Source organism: Leptidea sinapis, chromosome 32, assembly GCF_905404315.1.
Source record: "Leptidea sinapis chromosome 32, ilLepSina1.1, whole genome shotgun sequence".
NCBI classification, from domain to species: domain Eukaryota; kingdom Metazoa; phylum Arthropoda; class Insecta; order Lepidoptera; family Pieridae; genus Leptidea; species Leptidea sinapis.
The window spans coordinates 5166395-5182505 of record NC_066296.1 but is presented as its reverse complement, the minus strand read 5'-3'; the positions used below and the strand labels follow the sequence as shown (position 1 = coordinate 5182505).

Genomic DNA, 16111 nt, shown 5'->3' with positions numbered 1-16111 from the left:
GAAATAAATGTGTATCATATAAAATCTATATTACATGTACGAGGTTTCTATCGCAATGTTTTTTTAACCTTTACAAATTATTATTCCATTATGAACGGCCATAGGTAAAATTTGAGAAAGCGGATATTTGCATAGTTTTACTGAATTTGTTTCTTGAAATCTGTGTTTTTTGCGTCAATAGAAACCTAGATACAATACACAAGATAACTATCAGTATTTTTTTAAGAAAGATGGATTAAAACGCCATAATCACTTACGAGCGCTTGTTATAAGGATTAACTTGGCTACGTTTATTTAAGAAAAATTAAGTAATGTTGCAATGTCCAAGAAACGGTCTAACTCTAAAAATATTTAAATGGCAAGACAACGTTTGCTGCGTCAGTGAGTTTGAAAAATATGACGGGTTGGTCGCTCTTAAGACACGAATTCCTTGATGTGACTTATTATGGTCGTTTTCTTGTCTGATAATTGCAATGTTTTGTATGTGGTTCATGATAACATTAATAATTTCGATATGTACAAATTAGTCTATGGGTTGTCTGAGTAAGTTTTATCACTGCCAACCTGTATGTATTCAGTGGCATTAGCTCAGGTTTGAGAAAATAACTCATTAGATTCGACGCAATAAAATTTCGACTCTCCATCTAGACATGATATAGATTACTAATCAAAGATTAATAATTGCCTTATCGAATACACTCTTTCAATGTTAAGACTCCTCAAATCTCATAAAACACAAGCTATCGACCGCCATAAATCATCGCAACGCCCACAAATACTCAATATATGTGAAACAGTAATCGCGCGATCTGATAATGTTTCAATAAATACGCGACACGTGACGTGGCTCTCATGGATTTGGGGATATCTTGATATCGGTGCGTAGCGGCTGACGAGTCTCCATCGGTGGCTCTGCCCGCGCAGTTGTCGTGTCAGTGAGCCAGTCGCGATGGTTCAGTGACGGTTGAAGATCGCAGTTAAAGCTAAGTGCAGACATGAGTCAGAAGGAAGTCTTGAACTTGGATTCGGTTCTGCTGGAGCTGGGTCAGTTCGGCCGCTACCAGATCCGAACCTATTGTTTCATCCTGGTGCCAATACTGTTCAGTGCGATTTACAACGCCCAGTATATCTTCGCAGCTGCCGATTTGGACTACCGGTAAGTGCTGCTGACATACTTGCAGATCGAATGCAGATACTTCTAGTGTTAATCATTATGAATCTAATTTAGAGATTTTTAAAAATATAGTTTTATCCGTGTTTTGATGAGAAACTGCTACAATAACATTAGAATACAAAGGTAAATTTCGCCACTATATACAATATTATAATAGCTCAGATGGGACATTGGTCGATCCGGAAACCAGAAGACCCCGGTTTGAACTCAGATGTCCTATTAGTTTTTTTTTTGTTCATGTTTTGTACCTTCTTAAAAATCCGAGCAAGGCTTGGTCGTCCAGGTACTGATACTAAAAACTGCTAATATAATATGTTTATTTGTTTTAATTTATTGGCATTTACAATTAAATGTGGAGTGTTTATATATATTGTAATATATTCGATTTGAGTGCATTAGATAAAAGTTGTGTTATCTACTTGAAATATTTTCAATATTTTATTTATCCTTTGCACCTTAGACGCAAGATAAGTAGCTACTATCAAGATGAGACGTTTTCGTGTCAGCTGAACACGAAAAGAGAATTCATAATATATTAGCAAGTATAATTCGTTGTTGTACAGAACTCTAAGTAATATTTTGCGTAATATGCAATACCCGCGGCCCTCCCTGTATATTAACATTTTATGTTTTTATGGAACCCTACCTATCCCTACTAATATTATAAATGTTAATGTAAGTTTTTTTTGTTACACTTTTACACCGGAGAATATTGGTACAGCGATAGGATAGAGCTTGGGAAACGACATAGGCTACAATTTATCACGGAAAAATCCATGGTTCCCGCGGGATTTATGAAAAACTGAAAGTCACTATGGGCTACACTACGATGGGCTATAACTATACCATTATTAGGTTTAGTTTGCCATAGCAATCTTCCTCGAAATAAGACTCATATAATATGATGGGAACGGGAGCGAAAACGGGAACTGGAACAGGAATAGGACTTGAGATAATCTTCAATTACAACCTTGCTTATTATTTTTAAAAACCTTTCATCTACGCGGACGAAGTCACGGGCATCAGCTAGTATCATATAAATCGTTGTAGAAACCGCCGAAGTTCTACCATGTCACAATTTTACAGAAATTCAATCATCTGGGATTGCCACAAAAAAAAACAATTGATACGTGCTATAAGTACTCTTTGCACAATATGATAATACCTTAGGGGCTAGATGAAGAAAAATGAGTAGTAATCAGTCATAATACCCAAATGAACTGGTTGGGAACGCCTAGAGATGTTCCAGTTTCCCACTTAAAACGGACGTAAAGTAGGCTTAGTTGCCGTGTTGTTTTCGATCTATGAGCCATACCCTGTCCCCCAAAGATGTGAATTTCACTACTTTAAGATTCTTGGATGATGGCAGCTGAAATGGTTCCCAAGAATCAGTCCCCGGACGTCCACAACTAGGTCCTGTACCAGATGCTGCATGCTAGAGCACTCGCGTACTTTGTAGGGGAAAAACTGTGCTGACTCGGGGTAAACTGAGCAAGAGGCTCAAAACACACCCCTCCACATTTGTGGTGTACTTTTGCAATATAGTTTGACGCCGTACGTAGAGGGGCCTTTTTGAGTCATCATTATCATTCACCATTTCAGCCGGAAGACGTCCACTGCTGGACAGAGGCCTCCCCCAAAGATGGCCATTACAATGGGTCCTGCGGTGCGCTCATCTAACCTATTTCGGCAATTTTTACCAGATCGTTGGTCCATCTTGATCACCAGCCTTTATGACTGGGATACAGATATTCTATTTGGCTGTTATTCTTAAAACAAATAATATTTGAAAACATTTTTTTTAATGAACGGGGCGGGGCTCGAACCCATGAACTCCCAACTGAGCTAACCGTTCGAGTGACGTATCGTCATAAAATCTTGTATGCTTTGTTCAATTCTCAGGTTGTGGCTTCATCTACAGGATCTACTTTACAGTTGATAACCTGCTCAACCCCAATATTTGCATATTAGGAAATAGACTTGAGATGTCGCTCTTGTAAATCTAAACAATTTGTTGTTTGAGTCCCGCATCGTTCATAAAATTTTATTTGTGCATTAATCCTAGATAACTTCTAAGAGGTTTTCTGGTTCAGGCGCTTAGTATTCTTAAAGCACAGGAATCATACGTCCTTTTGCGACGCAAACAATGCGATGATCAGTCGCAAATCTACGCGGGTCTAATAAGTTATGGCGAATATAAATAGCAAGGTTCAATGGGGGCAACGCACATCGATAAGAAGCAGAATCATGTAATGATTCATTTAAAATCTACGTTCATATTTATTATGGCACAAAAAGTAATCAGTTTATTTTATAAATTTATGCATCGTTCATAAATTTTGGTTACAAATTTAATTTAATTAATACCAGACGTTCAATATCACTTTAAAAATAACAAATTGTTCAAAGTGAAAAAAAAAACGATTAATGTAAGAAGTAAGTAAATATACTACAAAAACCCTCAAAAGAGTTGCGTAGAATAGATGCATCAATTCTCACAAGCTTTAAATAAATGATGGTATTAAGCGAGAAACATGCAAAAAAATGCACGAACAGCTATCATGTTACCCGACTAGAATACGCAAGTTTTGGACGTTGTGAAAAGATCTTGGAAACTTCATCCAGCCGGCCCTGTCGGTAGGATGATGATGCTATACATGAAGATGGACATTCTGACCCAAATGGCAAAAAGGGCATTATTTTTGCCTCTAAATCAACTGTGTCAAAGGTCTAGGCCTGAAGTGCGCTGTGTTTTCTCTTCTGATATGGAGTCAAGCAAGCTGGATGGCCTTTCTGCCCGAGTTGACTCTGGTGCTTGTGCGTTATTGATGCAATTATAATGAAACAGCGTAGTCCCCATCTCGTAAAAGTTGACCTTTGTTAACACCATAAAAGGCGACAGCTCAGACCGGGCTATCTATGAGTCTATTGCCATTATCTCCCTGCTCTGCTGTTTCTTTTGCATTTCAATGATATGCTAAGAAATCAGCGGCAATCATTGCAGACGACAACACAGAGTGTCCTCATGCCGGCCGTGCCAACGTCTTTCGGAAATGCGTCGATGTGAACCAGATCAAATTTTTTAAAATCGAGATGGGACTGTGAATGTGACTGTGCTATGTAAAGGGCCGGCTAAACTTAGTTCAGCTTAACCGTAAGATGAACGAAAATATGTACGTTCACTGCTAAAGTCTCCTTTTATTGATTCTTTTCGATTTAAAAGTATTTCCCCAATTACCACAACCTGTTTTGACATAGTTGGCGTTGACATATGGAGCGATATTTCTGCGCCATGGGTCGGGTACCAGAGGGGACAAAATTGGTCTCAAAACAGCTCGATGTGCGTAGTAAGGCGAGAATGTTATTTACTGCAAGGTGCATATTCGGGCCCACATGAACTACTGTTCTCACCTCTTTTCTCAGTAGCAGCTTTTTGCAGCTCATATTACAAAGAGTGGTTAAAATTATGAACGAGCAAATCACCTCTGATCGGCTTCACTATTTTGCACTGCGGTATGATGTGGACTCTATCTGCAACTTTTACCGCATTTATCACGGGGGGCGCTCATAGGAGGTGTTTAGGATTTGTTAGAATTTGCCAACCCGCTTAGCATTAAGTAACTTTTAGCCTCGCACAGCCACTTTGCGGAATCTTTTGCCGGGTGCTGTATTCCTGAACTCATATGACATAGGACCTTCAAGTCTGTAGTATACTCAAAAGCCGGCAACGAATCTCTCGACCTGTGGTGTTGCTATGTCCATGTAATGTACTTTTATCAGATATCAGGATACTTGCGCGTTCTTCCCCTCTAATATATAAAAATAAGGTACTTAAAATATTTATTAAAATAAAATTTATTTTAGCAAATTGAAATACGTGTAATTGGAACTAAAACACGAGTCAATACACGTCAAAGTCACGAAAAATACATTTACACGAGTTTAGATCAGTTAAAAAGGTTTTTATTTAAATAAATGTCTCATACACTCGCAGTAATAAAAAAACGAATACAAATATGCTCAAATCAAGAAGTTATTTGCTCGATTCCAGTAACTGTGAATTTCTAGGAACAAATTTTTCTAATCTAAAATCCTTACTAATACCTAGTCTTGCCATAAATACAAAGAAAAAAAATTATATTGCAAATAACACTTATTACTTTTACAGTGTGTTAGTTTAATATATAAATATAAAATAATTGAAAATATAAAAAGCTTATTCGAAGTGGTCTCCATTGGCTGCGAGGACTGTATCCTTTAAACGTTGAGGCAAGTTATCAATAGAAAGATCTCAAATCTCAAAGATCAATCTCTTTCCATGGGAAAATTCTTCACTACGAATCGTACGGATTGTTTTAGATACCTACTCCAAATTAGTAAGCTGTACACTCTAAAACTGACCATAAATCAAAATCCAGCGGTTTAAGATCTTTGCTTTAGAGCTTTGAGCATAAATATGGTCATTTGATTTGTTAGAATGTTGCTTAATTGTACATAATTTCTCATCCGTAAACAATTTTTTTCGTGACCTTCCTTTGCTTACCACTTCAGTAGTTATTTCGATTTTACCAGCCTATTCTTTATTAAATTGTCAATTAAGAAATGACCAGAACGTGTCTAGGCTGCAAGTCCTAAGTCATCTTTTAAAATACGCGACATGGTTGTAGGCCTTCATCTCCCGAGATAAAATCTTTTGCTTTCAGACAGAGTTTCTTAGAATTCTATCCCTTACTGCTTTGACCATATTTTTGTACGAAGATTACGTGGACGGCCAGTTCTATTTCTGTCACAAACGGAGGAGGTCTCATTGTACCTATACATAGTCCGATACATAATCATTTTTCTAATACCAAGCATATGGAGAGTTTTAAAAATTGCATTTGGCTCCATACCTACTGTGTGTAATGCAATCACAGCGATTCGGTTCTCTTTATCACCCCACTTCATTTTAATATCGCAAAATATTCTACAATGTATTGGTATCCATGGTTCCTTCGGAAGTTGTATAGATCTGCAATTCACGTTGATGAGCTGATGATATATTTATCAATAGTAGTATAGGTTTTGTTTGCCATATCAATCTTTCCTTGAAATAAGATTCATATAATATGTTAGGAACGAGAGCGAAAACGGGAACGGGAACAGGAATAGTACATGAGATAATCTTCAATTCTAAAAACCCTTTATCTACGCGGACGAACTCGCAGGCATCAGCTAGTAATAGATAATTTTGTCATAAAAAAACGTTGTAGTATCGTAATCTTATTATAGCTGTACGGTTTGCTACATTTGTTAAAAAACTGCTAGCGATTACGGTATATTTTGCAAGTTGCCCGCAATCGATATACTTATTCTTATCAATCAGTACATACTATTTACGGTCAAAGTGTGTTAATCTCGTCTTAGTTCTAAATTGAAGTGATGTCAGATTGCTAGTGTAGTGAATGACCCAGCCATAAGTATCAATGTATATCTCCGGCTTCATCTTGCATAACAGGAAATTCAATGTCTGGAGGACGATTTCATTAATGTCAACACATTGTGTTATCTTCTTAATCCATTATCATTTCCCAGTAAACATATAATATAGTACCTATACCTGTATCTGCTAACAAAACATATTATTTATTATTTACCACATTGTATCAACACTCAGTATGTACATCTCATCTCCGAAGAGGTTTTACGTTTCCGTTAGAGCCCTATCAATATCCTCCATTTTAATCAATAGGTGTTTGTACCTTCGTCGCTATCAAGAGTATTCATTAAATTTGGATTTTCATTATTATAACACTAGAAATAAGGGATTGCTTGTAAGTTGTAACTTATTCAAGTAGGCTTCATAAAATACATAATAGCTTTAAGGGTAAATGTATACACTTTTATAATAAAGTCCCAGGCACTGTTCAGGCATTATCTATAAATAAATTTAAATGTTTTATAAAAAAAAATGGCTCTGTCGTACATCCTATTACTCTACTGCTGAATATCTAAATGATCGGACAGCCTGGGACTAGATTGTGATTAGTTTATAGCGATAGAAATGACTGTACAATATTGTATATTTTTATTGAAATGAGCGCAAAAAAAGAATGCTGGGAGAGTTTCTTGCGCCGCTTCTTCTCTCTCAGAGCGCCATTTGTATCCGAAGCGGTGGAAGTATCTAGTAGTTATTAGAAATGACATCAAAAAGAATTCTAAAGGAATCAATTTTGAGAAAATAAATGCCTTTGAGGACGAAGAAAGAGCCTCCGTATTGTTTTTAAAGGTGTGACGTCACAATTGTCAACTTGCTGGTGTTTACGCACAATGGATCATCGAAACAAAACTGCAAGAGTATTTGACCACCTTCGTATATTCTATAGGAAAAGTTATGACGACCCAGAGAGGCACATACCGTACGACAGCCCAATCATGAATGCCTCGAGTACACGTGATGACATCTCACGCACGCCCGAAGGGCGCGTGGGGGATGATGATCGAGGCGATAGCCTCCTGCATCAGGTATCAGCGCTGGACATGACTATGACATGTCCAGGTCATTGGGGTGGGGTTCTTACGTCCCCCATGACGTTTTTCCTTCCGTTTTTCATCTTTTCTTCCTTCATTTGGCTTCTTGGTTGGCGCCCCCGCTTGTCCCGGGCGATCGAGCCCCGTAGGAAGGATACACGGGGCGATCAGCTGGTCGGCGAGGATTTTCGGCTTCAAGACTTCCGGGACTAAGTGTTCTAGTTGGAATGCTTTTATGAAGGTGCCCAACATTCCAAATGCCTCGTCACTTATGCCCTCACTTCGCAATGGTGGTTTTTCCTTTATGCGGGTACTCTTCTTTTTTCCTTTGGCCTCTCGAGGCAGGGCTTGATTTGTCGAGGCCATGGGTTTGGGTTCGTCTGCCGCCACGTCTTCTGGTCGTGGGGTTGGTTCTGGGCGCAACAACTCTTCATGGTTGTTGCGGGTATCTACAAAAAACTCACTGCGGGTAGTTTCATATTCTTCATCTTTTTCCTCGACTTGTGAGAGGGGCGGCGTGGGGGAGGCAACAGGCTTTCTGGAGCCGGTGCGCGTAATCGTGCTTGCGCGTCTGTTGCGAGCCTCTTCTTTGTAGACCCGGCAGCTTGTGTTGCTTGCCGGGTGGGGTCCACCGCCTCGAGTATCGACAATGTGGCCATATTTATAGGGCTCGGCGCACGTGCACGTGTTTTCGATTAATTATTTTTAAAAATAATTTTACATCAAACCGTAATAAAATGATGATTTATATCGTAAAATTATTAAAATGATTATTCTCGTTTTTATAATAGGTGTGTTGTAGTATTTGCACCGATATACATTATAATATGTATTTTTGTAACTCCAACGGGCTTTACACGGCAAACATGAATTGCTCGCAGATTGCAGTAGTGTTTGTGTGAAGAAGTAACAAACATACACACACACTCACAAACTTTCGCATTCTCATCGAACTATTCACAATGAAATTTACTATATAAATATCAAAAGAAAACCAAATACTAACCTATCTAATTTATTATATAAATATAAAAAAAACAACTACTAACCTATGTATTTAAAATAAAAACGAAGTAATCCCTTATAATTAACTATTCAAACAAACAATATTCGCTTTCGTGGTCTTATTATAAGTAGTAATATCCATCCATAAAAATCAAATACCAACCTAAGTAATTAAAATAACAATCCTAGCTCCTTATAAGTAACAACCACAAACATTTAAGATGTCTATACGTGTCTCCTAACCACAAAAATCCCTTTAAAACTATTGCAATACATACAATACAAAATAGAGATTGAAACGCTTCCATACATTCCTGGGCCCAGGTGATAACAATTTGAAAGTAGTACCATTTAAAAGATAACATTTAAATAATCCATAATTGAAAATTTTACAAGATTTGTCAATCTGGGCGCTGAGTAATCAAGATATAAAATTGAGGTTATGTCTTAAACTATATGTTGACAGCGCATCTATAGTAGGTTTATTAAATGCCTACCTGCTGAGGATATATCACATACTTATATTAGATGGGTACCACTTGTTTTTTTTTAGATAAAGAATACCTACCTATCTACTACTTTAACGACATTTTTTTGCATTATAATATAAGACAATTGGTAATTATATATAGTATAGTATACCTCAATTAAAAGATAGTTTTAATTGCTCAGATAAGAATAGTATAAATTATACTCATTAGCTCATACATGAACAGTAAAACAGACTGCTAGAGACAACTTTCCTTGGAATTCAATTGGGTAGGTAGTTAACAAGTCGGTAACTCAACGAATTCAATTCAATTAAATTTTTGAGATATGGCGTGTGGCTGCACCAGTCGGGCGCGAATTATTTCGCCAATGTCGAGTGTAATTGAAGAGACACGTTATGAATGGAAATTTTGTATTAATTTAATTTGGATAATTTATAAGTGGCAATTTTTTTAGTATAGCGATATTTTATATGGCTAGTTTCTAGCCTGGAACAACACAATATTATACAAAATATACTCTACATTACATATTTACATCTTTACACGTTAAACGTTAAACGTTTACTGGACGGGGAAATTTCGGTGGAAGAACGTCATAAAGGGGATGAAGATGTTTTGGACAGGAAAATACTATATGAGATACAGTACCGTCGTCCAAGCCACATTCACACAAGGAGTGATCTCTAACTCTGATCTTGTGCAGGTGGACAGGTGTGCTGGAATGACCAAGACTTAAGCGACATATTGTGAAGGTAACCCATCTGTCTGCATATCTATGAGAAAAAAACCATGGATGCCTTGGTATATCCGGTTGGACCGAGGCATAGAATTTACCTTTAACCAATTTTGATTCATTCCAGTATGTATTCCAGGACTTTTCGAGATAAGTTTTAGAAAGTGCACTCAGATCTTGGGAATTATTTTTAAAATGTTCATAAGAACCCATTTGCATAGCAGATTTAGCACAAGAGTCTGCTGTTTCATTGCCTGCAATGCCAGAATGACCCGGAATCCAGACAAGTGTTAAGTCTATTCCATTTTGATAACAGGAAAATAGAGCCTCCCTAATCTGAAGAATAATTGGATGTCTTGACTTACTCCGGAATGGGTTTTCCTTGATGGATGATAAACAACTAAGGGAGTCAGTAAAAATAACAGTTTGATTCAGGTTATTGGAGCGGGTAAACAGGTTTGCTTCTAATAAGGCAACGGCCTCCCCTGTAAACACTGAAGACTCAGGAGGACCAAGATTAAGATAATATCTACTTTATATTCTTCTTCTCCAGTGCGCGTTTTTACTATTTCTATTTACATTATGAGAAAAAATTAAAGAAATAACCATTTTGACTGTTGCATCTCATGTTGTGTATGTTCATATGCACATTAAGGAATTTGCTACAAACTGTGACAATCATAATGTTAACACGAGGAACAAACATAAGCTTGTTATGTATGATGCAGATAATGTACAAAACAAATGTGTTACGAAATTTAAAATAAATATTCGTTTGTGTGGGGAAGGTTATTATAACATAAATGATTTTCTTAATGATACCACAGACTAGGAATGAAGCGGTCACCCTCAGGCTTGTTCTTCTCAGGTCTGAGGCAGTATTTTGAAAGGGTTGGTAGTATTTCACGTTTAATAAGTGATTCTGAATCCTATTTTAAATAAAAATATTTTAATTTGAATATATAATTAAATGAATTTCATCAATCTATGCTACGTCCCATACAAGCAAGCTTGATGTTATTATGAATAAGAATAAGAATTTATTCCGTGCTACACACATAATAATACAATCTATAAACATAATAATATATACCTAATCCTAATTTAACTAAATTTGCTGTGTGGCAAAAGAATAGGCCGATGCTTGTGCCGTATACTGTCGGAGTGCCAGTAAACCAGTCGGAGGCTCCTTTGCACAGGATGCCAGCTTGATTATGGGTACCACAACGGCATTTCTGCCGTGAAGTTGTAATGTGTAAGCATTACTTTGTTTATTTATTATAATTTAAATTTTACACTTACATTACAGGATGAACCTAATGCGCTAGTGTAGTTGTCCGTTGTTTAGTTAGTTGTGTTTGTAACACCTGTAGTTAATCTACTAACTATAGGTAGCTAAAATTAAGCTTGTTTTTTTACCTCTTGAGAAAGTTAGAAAGATTCTAATTAGTTATTCATTTTAAACTATTAACTACTTTAAATTTGAACTTTTTCTGAACGACGGCGGACACATCAAAGGAAAAACAAAATTGTTGTCTTTATTTAATTCCGAACATTTTCATATTTATTCACCTTTCAAACCTTCTCTGGACTTCCACAAATAATTCAGACCAAAATTAGCCAAATCGGTCCAGCCGTTATATCGAGTTTTATCGAGACTAGAGAGAACGAACAGCAATTCATTTTTTATATTGTACATAGATATGTCAAATTAATAGGTACAATTTAAATTCATATAGATTGTAGCTGACCCGACAGACGTTGTACTGTAGATAATAAAAAAATACTATTTTATAGGAAATTGCCAATAATATTTCAAAACATCAAGAATTATTTCGTAAAAAATGCTCCCTGTTATACTGAAATTGTTTCAAACCGTGCGTCACTAAATTCTCTCATAGAAAATATGTCCATACAAAACAAATATTGAAAATAAGAATAATTATGGGTCTCAAATTGAAATAAAAACTATCCTATCTCACAAGTTGGACAAAATTGCACTCCATGGAGTAATCCCCATTTAAATCCGTTCATAAGTTTAGGAGTCCATCGCGGACAAACACCGTGTCACGTAATTTATATATATTAGATAGGTACTAGTCACACAATAGTTATAATAATAAATAGATATTAGTCACACAATATCTAATGCTGTAGACATATATACGTAAAATACTATATATATATATATAGTATTTTTTAAAGAGATTTCCACGTATATAGATCCACTCATCACGATATCTTGGGAACTATTAGGCGTAGAGACTTGAAATTTGGTAGGAATATTCCTTTCGCCGAGTAGAGGTCAGCTAAGAAATTATCAGCTGATTTTTCAAAATGACATCCGCAAGAGTTTTTTTTTAATATGAACAGAACAATGTCTGTCGGGGCAGCTAGTATTAGATATAATGAAAGTGTACAGTGTATCTGCGATTAAGGTTGGTTCTTGTACTCGGTATATATAAGTTTTTTATAAGATTGTTTAAATAAAAATACTGTTTTCGAGTTTCTTATAGGTGGTGGTATATTGTTACAACACTTAGTCGCATTATATTTAAAACTACCTCTAAAAACCGCCGTGAAGTGCTTTGGAAAGCTTAACATGACCTGTGAAGCCCTGGTATTATAAACAGAATTATCTATCCAAGTCAGCTTATTAACGGGATATATTGGAGACTTATTATTATGTTATTATTACTTATTATATTAGTCACTGGTCCTCGGTACCAGGCCATCGGCAAGCTAAGCTGCTCGTAGGCACAATGCAGAAGCTTGGACAGGAGACAACTGAGAGCGCTCACGGAGTTCCTCTCAGACCTCTGCAAGCTGAATGGGCACCTAGCTAGAATGGGTCTCAGTGAGTTAAACCTGTGCAGATTCTGCTGCGAAGCCGTTGAAACCCCATACACATCCTTCTGGAATGCGAGGCCATTGCCAGAATCAGGCTGGGGTGTCTTAAAACATCTTCACTCAAAGCAGAGGAAGTGCCCTGCCTGGACCTTGGAGGAGCCTACTCTTCTTAAAAGTAATAGGTCTTGAGAATATAATTTAAATGCCAACACACGTTTCCTAGTCAGTAGCCTCTATTTATCCACAGCTCATTTGTTTTTAGACATAGGAAGTCAAAGGTAGGCGCATTAGTGCAATTAGGGGGCACAATAGATTTAAGTGCATCTAAATCCCGTACTCATAATATAATCTAATATATAAAATTCTCATGTCGCGGTGTTTGTAGTTAAACTCCTTCGAAACGGCTTGACCGATTCTCATGAAATTTTGAGTGCATATTGGGTAGGTCTGAGAATCGGACAACATCTATTTTTCATCCCCATAAATGTTAAGGGCGGACCTTGAAATTAATTTTAAAATTTGGCGTGGACCACGCCAAATTTTTTTTTGTTTTTTTTTTTTAAATTTGTTTGATTATGAGTCAGCATTAAAAAATACATACAACTTCAAATTTTCACCCATCTACGATGAACAGTTACTTTTGTATCGCGATTTTAATATCGGCAATACAACGTTTGCTGGGTCAGCTAGTAATAATATAATAATATTGGAGTCTTGGTCGGCATAACTCCAAAGAGAAGAGCAGCTAGGTCTAGCTTCGTGTAATAACGCAATATTCATTTAATAAAATAAAATAATATAAGAACGTAAGCGTTGTCAGATAATAATAACGGAAATACATGTGGACATAATCAACAATAATTAATCCGATACTGACAGATAAGGGAAGTTTAATATAAATATGTATTAGCGAATATTGGCGAGGTTGCTACTGGCTATATTGGCAATAAATGAGTCAACATTAACCTTTGTTATGGATTGGAACGATGTGTGTTTGTGCAGCCTGATAGCTTCCCATGGTACTTTGTCACTAAGCCTTATAAGTTCTTTTATCTATTTGTCAGTATCAACTATTATACCAATGAATTATGATAGTCATATACCAAATAATGATTACGTAACTGAAGGGCAGCTAAAATAGAAATACCTAAACGTTTTTTTGAAGTTATACTTCTTTAGGCGCGTTATGAAAAAATTATGAGAGTGAAATTTTAAGATGCACGCGCATCACTGTAGCACAAAAGTAACAGGTTGAAGTTAGTTCCTAAAATTTACTGACGTTTGCGTCATTCGTTATTTTTTTTTGGTTTCTTCGTCCATTATTAGAACAGGCAAAGGGTTCAAGCCCATGAAGCCGTATTTATTATTTAATTATTAATCGTCAAAGCCATCGTTGCAAGATTTTTACAAAATTGTTCTTTCTAAAAACGTAGAATACCACGAGGAATAAATCATTTTAATGATTTTTGCTTCGTTAGGCCAAAGAAGTATAACTTCTTGCGTGGACATAAGTACACACACACACACATTTTTTTTTAATTATTTTATTAAAATACTTTTTAAAAGTGGCAGTAATGTTCAAGTCACGTCACGTGCGAGACTCTACGCCAGACGCGAACACGAGGCAAATACATTTTGTTTTAGAAACTGAAATGTAATTATTTAGCACAAAGTTTAAAAAAAGTTACACATTTTTCTTAATTTAAATGGGCACTTCCGCCTTTTAAATTTGGATATGCTGGTAATTTGACTTTCACCGAACACTTTGTCATTGCGTGGCGTTGTATTCAAAGCGCGGTCGAAACACAACTGAACGAAAACTCTGCCTAATAAACGCCTAGGCAGAGTTTTGCTTCAGATAGTTTTTAAGTGTGATTGGGAGTCTAATAGTTTATTGTACGTCAATGTGTGTAAGTTTAATCGGATATAGCTTCAGCGAGCCAAATAAATATTTTCCGAATCATTCGTGTACCACTTGTTACTGTGACCAGCTCTGGAATTTATTTTATCATCACAGTTTTTAGCAATTGTTATCAAATTATGAAATGTATCTCTACATTTATCTTAATCCCACCATTATCAACTTATTCATTATCGCTCCAAAACGATTTGTGAGTAATTGATTGAGACTGGTATGTCATTTTAATGAATGGTATGTATAGTGTGACAGGGGGCCACCGGAGGTTTGGCGGGGGAAGCTAGAGGATCAAGTACCTCAATACAATCTAGCCTCATGTATGTTCAGCGTTGAAGTCTCTATGTTGAAGTGTGCCTTATAAGTGTGAATGGATGTTGAGAAAACTGAATCATCCACCTCCTCATCGGAGTGTGTAGAAGTCAGAGCGAAAGCCTGAATGACCTCCAAAGATTACTGTTCAGTAATTCTGCGTATTAGGTACGCTTTCCTAGTCAACACACTCCCGACCTCGCTAGCTGACTAGAGACTTGTGGACGAGGAAGCCGACACTATCTTGGGACAATTGGTCACTCTCCCGGAAGAAGAAAAGCTATCCGGAATTTATTATAGGATCCAATAATCTAGAATACATTATAGATTATTGGGTCTCACTTCACACTGCCTTCGGCCTATAGACAACACTACGACATCCCATCCAACTTCTCGCCAGTCCGTAGTGAGTCAGTATATGTGGCCAGGGATAGTGGTCTTCGTTTGTGGTAACCTTGACTAACCCAGGGATTCTTAGCACCTTCTGCTTCGTTGCTTATGTGGCTGCTACCGCAGTCACCACAAACAGGGCCGTCAGGTTCTGGGGGCCGGGCCTTATAGCGTTAATCATGTTTTCGATGGTGATGCTTTCCTTTCAAGATGCCGTTGCCCATCCTCCGTCCTTTGTGTGCTATTGAAGGACGATAGTGTGGTTCTATTCTGGTGTGCACCACACGCACAAGTGCCCGACTGGTGAAGTCTACGTTACGACCTGCACCCATCTATATCCAAAACCTGACAAACTTTCAACTCGAATTTCAATACCGCTTCGAATGCCTGCGTTGACGTGGACGAGTATAATAACAAGTTTGTGGAAGTTGTTCAAACGGCTGGGTCTAAGTTATTCAAGGCTAGGGCTTCGAAAGTACCGAAAAAATCCCAGGTTCTACCCTAAAATTGATGCATGTAAGACATCAAATTACCCTTCAGTCCCTGCACGATGCTTCTCAGTATACTCAAATAAATAGACATGTCTTTGACTCTCGATATATGACGCCATAACACAAATTGTGTAAAGTCGGCTATAGAGCGTAACAAGGACTCTAGAGTATATGCACAACACTAATTGTCTATGGCGCAGAGCCAACAGACGAAGCTGAAGACTTGTGACGGCAGGGTTG

General features: G+C 37.1%; 1 protein-coding gene across 1 annotated transcript in view; it reads left to right on the top strand.

Moving 5' to 3' along the window:
- The first annotated feature begins 912 nt into the window (after window positions 1-912).
- LOC126974433 (organic cation transporter protein-like) overlaps window positions 913-16111 on the top strand; it is a 32486-nt gene continuing 17287 nt past the window's right edge. The window contains exon 1 of the mRNA XM_050821924.1: window positions 913-1156. Within this exon, the coding sequence (XP_050677881.1) occupies window positions 996-1156 (161 nt within the window). The 5' untranslated portion in view covers window positions 913-995. The remainder of the gene's footprint in view (window positions 1157-16111) is intronic.